We start from the raw sequence: 7,698 nt of genomic DNA, 5'->3' as shown, positions 1-7,698 counted from the left end.
GACGCAGCCCCGCCCACGCCCCCAGCCCCGCCGCCCGGGTCTGGCCAGAGGCCCCACCTCTCCGCCCCTCCATCCCTGCCCTTGGGGCCTCTCGCACCCTGCTCCGCGCCGCCCTTGACACTGTCCTCAGCTCTCCTTGTCCCCCAGGCTCCTGGCCCCTGCCTATACCACCCCCCCACACACACACCGCACTCCCACTCGCACCCTGTCGTCAGGCTCCCTGCTCAGTGTCCAGAGCACCAGCAGCGTGATGCAGGTGGTCTTCACATCCGGCAACGTGTCCATGAAGGTCTCCTGGGTGGTCAGCCCCTTGGCCTGCATCGGGGGGTTCCGCATGGATGATGGGAAATTGGGCATCCAGGAAGTGAACTCCAGCTGCAGCGGGGTAGAGGAGAGGCCCTGGGTCAGAGAGCACCCCAGGGGTTCCCTTCCACCAGGCTCTAAGCAGCATCTTTCCCATCGCTGACGACCTGCCCCAGGGTCGGGGCTGGGTTGGGACTACCTTGAGGTGAGGGCCGGGGCTGGGGCTGAGGTGAGGGTGGGGGCTGAGTTGGAGCTGGGACTGGGGTTGAAGCTGGGACTCAGGGTTCAGACAAACTGGACTAGATTAGAATCACGGGGAGGCTGTGTGTGAGGTCGGGTCTGTGATGGTCTAGGGGAGCTGGGGCTGGGCTGGGGCTGACTGGTGAGCACAGGTACCTGGCCCGTGTTGACAGCTGCGTGCTTGGCAGAGCAGGTGTAGATGACGATGGTGATGTATCGGATTAGCTCGGGCACAGTGCGCAGGCAGGTGGGGAAGCCTGATGGGGAAAGGCCCGACGTCAGCCTTGCCCTGGTCCTGGCTGCCCAGCAGAGGGCGCCACCAAGCTCGCTTTAGCTCGGTCTTGCCCATCATCCACACACTCATCCCGCCCTCAGGCCCTTCTCTGGCCACCACCCCGTCTTTCTTTCACCATTTAGACCACAGGGCTGAGGGGTGGGCAGGAACAGGGACCCGGCTGGCTCCTCCTGGGTAGCCCCTGGCATGTATTTGAGGTGGGATCCTCAGATCTCTTCCAGCTCCCCTACCACCCCCTGTGGTCCCAGGCCTGGAGGGCAGGTGACAGGTGGGGAGGCCTTCTTGCCTTAACTGAGCTCAGCCCCCTACTGGCTTCCCCCATCCTCCCTTAGACTCCCCCGTTCACTCTCCAGTGGTAGCCTGGCTTCGGCCGCACCTTTTTCCCTACCAAACTGCTTTTTCTCTTTCCTGTTGTCCCATATGCGTGGCCAGTCCTGGTTGCCATGGTGACCCCAGGTTCCAATAGCCCCACATACTCACACCAGACCCATCGGTCTTCCTCCATGGAGGCCTCAGCTCAAGAGATGACACACACCATCCACCCAGTTGCAAAAGCCCGAAACCTGGGAGTCACCATTGGCCCCTCCCTCCCCCACTCCACCCTCATCCCAAACCAAACCGAGTCATTTCCAGCTCCCAACTGGCTCTGGAATTCTCTGTGTTCCCATGGCCCTCACCCATGTCAGGTCCCTGTCACCACCCTCCTGGGCACCATAACAACTTCCCAAACTGCCTCTGACCTTGGTGCTGCCTGATAACTTTTGTTTTTAAAGTTTTTTATTATAGAGCAGGTGCACTCGCCAGAGAGAGAAAATGAGAAGTGACCCTCCAGGGGGATGGCTATGCCACAATCCCTTCTCCTCCATTCTCCTCTCGGAATTTGGGGCATGCACCCACACACACTGGCATGTTTTTCGGGCTAAAGGTCCAAGATTTGAACCACAGTCAGCCTTTTGGGGTCCAGTCTCATTAACCACCTGACGAGCTTAGCAGCCTGATGGTCTAACGCATACATCTGATCTTGCAAACCCCTCCATGGCTCCCTCTGGCATTCCAGGTAATTCAGACTCAACTGGGCTGTGCACCCTGACCTCTGCTCCAGCCTTCAGCCTTCGTCCTAGAGAGCCTGCCCACCTCCACCCAAAGCTCCCGTCCCAAGGAATCCCAGCAAGCCGATCCCAGCACTCCTGTCTGGCTTTCCGACATTCCAACTCAGAACTCTCCAACCCCGCCTCTGTGGTCTTGGCTAACCACCCCATCATGGGGCCTTAGCCGGATATTAGGATACTAGCCGAGAAATGAGATCTCAGCTAGGTCTTAGATGCTGCTCTCTGTCCCCACCCCTTCCCGCCACCCCTCTCCAGGTTGGGTTAGGTGCCTCTCCTGAGCTCCCATAGCCCCGTCCCCACACTGCACCAGCCTGCTATGGTGTCACTCTGTCCGTACTGGAGTGAGACACCCCCAACCCGACCATGAACTCCTGGAGGGCAGGAGTCCATTCTCTGCTTCCTCCATAACCAGCACAGTGTCCCACTGCAGATGCTCATTGATGCACGTGTGTCCCTGTGAAATGACCCCAGCATGCTTTCCAGCCTCTCCTGGGGCCTGCCAGCTCCCCACCGGCTCCCCGACTTCCAGTATACTCTGCTCCTGCTGGACCTCACACCCCATCTTAATCTACAAAGCTGTTTCCAGAGTAGGGGACTGGGCCCCTCCAGGTCTCTGTGCAGATGACTCACAGCTCAGAGACTGGCAGTCAGCCATGTCCTCTCCCCCAACCTTCCTGAGATGCCGCTGCTTCAGGGGCCAGGGCGGGCCCTGTCAAATCCTAGGGCAGCGATGTGGCCCCCTTCAGCCCGTAATGGAGTATGTTCTGATCCAGCCTGGAGGGCGCTGACAGATCTGCCTAGGGGCCACCCTCTTACCCCGGTCTCTGCTGCGTGCCAGGCCCCGGAAGCCAGGCCCATACCTGAGCTCTCACGCCCGAGGAGGCACTCCTTGAATATCTCCTGCACCCAGGACTGCAATTCCGGATCACCCTCCACGGCCGCGTCGTTCGGGTAATAATAGGTGATGATCTCTGTCACGTACCTGGCCAGGGGACAGGGCCGTGGTTTGAATCCTCCCTCCCGTGTTTCTCCCACCTCCCCAAGGCTGCCCTGGCCTTGGCTGGCCCCCCAGAGCTGGCCTAGGCCTGGGGGGGAAAGTGCTATGGGGCAAAGGTGGAGATGGCGGCTTGGCAAGGTCAGAAGTACTCCAAGGGGCAGGCGAGGTCCATAGGAGCTCAGAACCCAGACAGAGGTGGGCTGGGCCCAGAACAGGGAAGGGGCCTGACAGGCCTGGGGGATAGGAGTCTGATGGACAGGTGGAACCCAGACTGTGTCCCTAGGCCAAGCCCCTGGATGACACCAGATCTCCCCCAACACACACCCAGGTCCCTAAAAACTCCTTACAGCCCCTCCCACATCCCCAGGCGTCCCGTCCTCACCTCTCCAATGCATCCCACACGGCCAAGCTGTCATCACGGTAGTAGTATCCGGGCAGATCCTGAACCCCCCGCTTCACAAAGTCATCGGGGAGGTAGAGGTTGTCATAGGTGATCTCTGACAGAGCCCGCACCATCGCCTCGGCAAAGCCCTCCAGGCCTAGGGACATGCCCTGTGAGGAGGAAGCAGACCCTGGAGTAGGACGGCCATCCCTTCCCGTCCCCTACTTAGGGCTTCCAGACCAGCACACCCAGCCCCACCTTTGTGCCCTCCAGACACTGTGCCCACTGTAGCCAATCGCCTCCACCCCTCCCCGTCATGATCCAAAGACAAGTGGAAGTCCTGCTTTTAGTCTAACTGTGAAGGCCAGAGGAAAGCCAGGTCTGACTGGCATTGGGGACAAAAGTCTTACCCTGGCGGAGAGGCCCCCCTCATTGAGGAGGAGGGCCCGCCCGATGCTGTTGATCTGGATGGTGTATCTTGTGTGGGGGATGAGGAGCTGGGGGAAGCAATAAGGACAGCGAGAGACGGTTGGCGATGCCTCAAGGGGCCTCGGCACCCCCACTTCTGGAACATCAGACCCCTTCACTTTGGGAGATCCCCACCCCAAGCCCTTTACTTTTAGTTTTTGTTTTAAGAGAGATTTTTGCTATAGGGTGCATGCACTTGCTGGAGAGAGAAAGAAAAATATCGCCCCCCTGGGGGAGATGGCCATGCCACAATCTCTTCCCTTCCGTTCTCCTCTCAGATTTTTGGGCATGGACACACATGCGCCCTGCATTAGTTTTAAGCCACTGGGTCCGGGACTCGAACTGTGGCCAACTATGTAGGAGTCCAGTGACGTAATCATTATGTCATCTGCTGATCCCAACCCTTTCTTTCTCTCTTCCTTTCTTTCTTTCCTTCTTTCTGAGAGATTTTTGCTATAGGGCGCATGTGCTCACTAGAAAGCCAGAGAGAGACAGAAAAACAGAAAGCGAGAAGTCACCCCCCAGGGGGTATGGCCACGCCGCAGTCCCTTCTCCTCCATTCTCCTCTCAGGATCTTGGGCACACACACACACATGCCCAGCATGAGTTTAAGCCACCAGGTCCAAGATTCGAACCATGGTCAACTACACGGGAGTTCAGTGACATAGCCATTACGCCAACTGCTGATCCCCCCAACCCTTTTTTTTTGGAGAGATATTTGCTACAGGGTGCAAGCGCTTGCCAGAAAGACAGAGAGATAGAAAGCAAGAAATCACCCCCCAGAGGGGATGGCCACGCTGCAATCCCTTCTCCTCCATTCTCCTCTCGGGATCTTGGGCACGCACGCACACACACCCGGTGTGAGTCTAAGTCACAAGGTCTAGGACTCGAACCACAGTCAGCTAAATGGGAGTTCAGCAACATAGCCATTACACTAACTGCTGGTTCCTCAACCCTTTCTTTAAAAAAAATAATTAACATTTATTTCTCCCATGAGCTAGAGAGAGAAAAAATAATTAATGAACATTTATTTCTCCCATGAGCTAGAGAGAGAGCTCCCCAAAAGTTTTAATGCCAAGAGCCACTCCCAGCTTTAGCCAGCCAGGACCGTGGGCACTTGTGCACCCCTCATACCCAGGGAGGGCTCCAAACTTGACCCAGGAACCCTCCTGAGTGTGAGTGCCTTGGAAAGCATTGTGCCCCGTCTAGCCCTGCCAAGCCCCTTCTTGTGGGTGCCCAGATGCCTCACGAAGGCTAACTGGACACCCTCTGGCTACTGAGTGTAGGGGCAGCGGTGTTCCCTGGAGGCCCCTTTCCTGGGCCCACACCTTGTAGAGCGGGTGGCACATGGGGAGGTTCCTCAGCATGGCCAGGCAGAAGGCCTCTGCAATGAGGTGGGTCTCCAGCAGGTGGGAGATGGCCTCGTGGCAGTAGAACTCAGCGTAGCGCACCCACGTCTTAGCCAGCAGCCAGTCCCACTCAGAGTCGTTGGGCAGGAAGATGGGGCAGTCAGGCCCAGGGGTCTGGCTGAGCTGGGGGTGGGAAGAGAGGGAGGATGAGTGACAGCAGAGACCCACTCACACGAAGGCCCCTACTGCGGGAGGGAGGCTGAATGGAGTCTGAGGAGTACACCAGCTAGTCCCTGAGCCCAAGCACACTAGGCCCTTCTTCCCTACCTACTATGCCCTCTGTCTGGACTACCTCCTCCCTGCCCCATTCATTCTGCAAGAACCAGTTGCCAGTTGACAAGCTGCTCCCTCTGAGACGTCTTTCTTACCTCAGCCCCATGGCTGCCACCTTCAGGAGTACCGGTCATGCACTGTACAAGAGAGCCCAGCCCCTCAGGGGAGCGGCTCACTGTAATCCAGCCTACACTATCCCCCAATAACCCAGGAGCACTAGGGCTTGACTGGTCCCCTCAGAAGGATGACTTTTTCTAAGTCATCTAAGAAAAGAAAAAAAAAAAGTGTTTCTTTCTCAACGTCCTTAGAAAAAAAATCATCCTTCTGAGGGGACCAGTCAAGACCTGGTGCTCCAAGGACGTTGAGAAAGAAACACGTTTTTTTCTTTTCTTGTCACACCACACTCCCAAGGCAGCAGCTAGGTCTGACTAATTCAGTATTTCCAGCAGAGGCCTAGCCCACAGTAAGTTCTTTCTTTCTTTCTTTCTTTTTAATTGCCAGACTGTACATATGCATTCTCCAGAGAGAGCGGGAGGGAGAAAGCACATCCTCCCCCCATGTGGCACACCGCAATCCCTTCTCCATTTTCCTCCTGGGATTTGGGACACGCAGGTGCACGCGTCTGGCATGATTTTCAAACTGCCAGATCTGGGGCTCGAACTGCAATCAGCCATGTGAGAGTCCTGCGCCTTAGATGGACATAATGACCTCCGTTTCTCTGATTTTGAGCACTCATGCATATGCACCTGGTGCGTATCTCAAGCCATCAGGGCTGGTGTGTTGACCCCAGTTGGCTACATGGGATCCAGCAGGTGCACGCGCCTGGCATGATTTTCAAACTGCCAGATCTGGGGCTCGAACTGCAATCAGCCATGTGAGAGTCCTGCGCCTTAGATGGACATAATGACCTCCGTTTCTCTGATTTTGAGCACTCATGCATATGCACCTGGTGCGTATCTCAAGCCATCAGGGCTGGTGTGTTGACCCCAGTTGGCTACATGGGATCCAGCTTCCTTTAACCCTGTGGCTACGGCTAGACTTTTTCAAGCAGATGAATGAATGAAGTCAAAGAGATGAGCCTGACACCAAGCACATCCCCATCTGGTCACCTATGCACGTACACACAGCATGCACACCACGCATGGGGCTTACATACGACCGCTCCGTGGGACCCAGATTCACGCGTGGCATACAGGCACACAATGGTAACACAGATGTGCACACGTGGGACTGCACTGGTACTCCCCCAGACTGGCACACGGTCACATAGGCAGGTGGGGACATCTGCATGGCCACACAACTCATGGCCACACACATGCTTGCACACACCCACTCAGGTGCACACACATGGGGCATACACGCTTACACACGGGCCCTCACACATAGGTGCACGTGCACACACAGGGAATATTTGTGCACACACAGAGGCTCAGGCACTGGCAACCGCAGCCCGCCTACACCCCAGGCACCTGGATGGCGATGGGCATCATGCCGTTGGGGCCAAAGTGCAGCAGGCACATGGGGGCGCAGTGGTGCTGCTTCCGGCCGCTGAGCTCCACGGTGGCGATGCCCTCCAGGATGCGGTAATCTGCCAGGTAAATGTTCCCCTTCTGCAGGGGAGCTGCGGTGGGCGGGCAGGTAGGCACCCACGACCTGCGCCTTCGGTGCGGATTGCACTGGCCCGGGTAGCAGTGGTTCGAGCGGGGACAGGGACGGGGAGTGAGGGGCGGTGGCGTGGGTGGGACCTGGGCAGGTGAGGTGGGGAGAGACTGGGACGCCCAGGAAGGAGGGAGGGAGACAGCGGGGTCTCCGCCAAAGCGGACCTCACCTCCAGTTCCGCTTGCAGGCACGTTCCCTCGCCCAGGAACGGGGCCACCATGTCGTCTGTGACGGGGAACTTGTCTGGGAGGCACGTGCAGCGACAGAGCAGGCCTGGGTTGACTCCATTGAGGTACTGGTACCCAAAGAAGCTGTCCTCCGCCCAGTGGTCAGCCACGTACTCTGGGGAGTCGGCGCAGGGGCGTCACAACGCAGCCCAGCCCACTCAGGGGTGGGGAGGCGTGGGGCAAAGGAAGAGAGCGGACACCGAGAGAACTCAGAGTGGAGGGAAGTTTCTGGAAACGCAGCCCTCCGCCCCACCTGGAGCAGTCGGAGGGACCGAAGGCGCCGTTTTCCCAACAGCCGCCAGAGGGCGCACGCGCCCAGCTCGCGAACCCCACCCC

General features: G+C 57.8%; 1 protein-coding gene across 1 annotated transcript in view; it reads right to left on the bottom strand.

Annotated features, from left to right (window-relative positions):
- ALOX12B (arachidonate 12-lipoxygenase, 12R type) overlaps positions 1 to 7,698 on the bottom strand; it is a 14,834-nt gene that overhangs the window by 231 nt on the left and 6,905 nt on the right. The window contains exons 7-15 of the mRNA XM_006151759.3: positions 7,305 to 7,477; positions 6,946 to 7,086; positions 5,123 to 5,326; positions 3,737 to 3,823; positions 3,327 to 3,496; positions 2,808 to 2,929; positions 700 to 800; positions 188 to 375; positions 66 to 101 (exon numbers count right to left, since the gene is read on the bottom strand). Coding sequence (XP_006151821.1) covers positions 66 to 101; positions 188 to 375; positions 700 to 800; positions 2,808 to 2,929; positions 3,327 to 3,496; positions 3,737 to 3,823; positions 5,123 to 5,326; positions 6,946 to 7,086; positions 7,305 to 7,477 — 1,222 coding nt within the window. The remainder of the gene's footprint in view (positions 1 to 65; positions 102 to 187; positions 376 to 699; positions 801 to 2,807; positions 2,930 to 3,326; positions 3,497 to 3,736; positions 3,824 to 5,122; positions 5,327 to 6,945; positions 7,087 to 7,304; positions 7,478 to 7,698) is intronic.

Source organism: Tupaia chinensis, unplaced genomic scaffold (genome assembly GCF_000334495.1).
Source record: "Tupaia chinensis unplaced genomic scaffold, TupChi_1.0 Scaffold000330_1, whole genome shotgun sequence".
Taxonomy (NCBI): Eukaryota; Metazoa; Chordata; class Mammalia; order Scandentia; family Tupaiidae; genus Tupaia; species Tupaia belangeri.
Note: the sequence above shows the minus strand (reverse complement) of the source record. Positions and strands in the feature narration are given on the sequence as shown.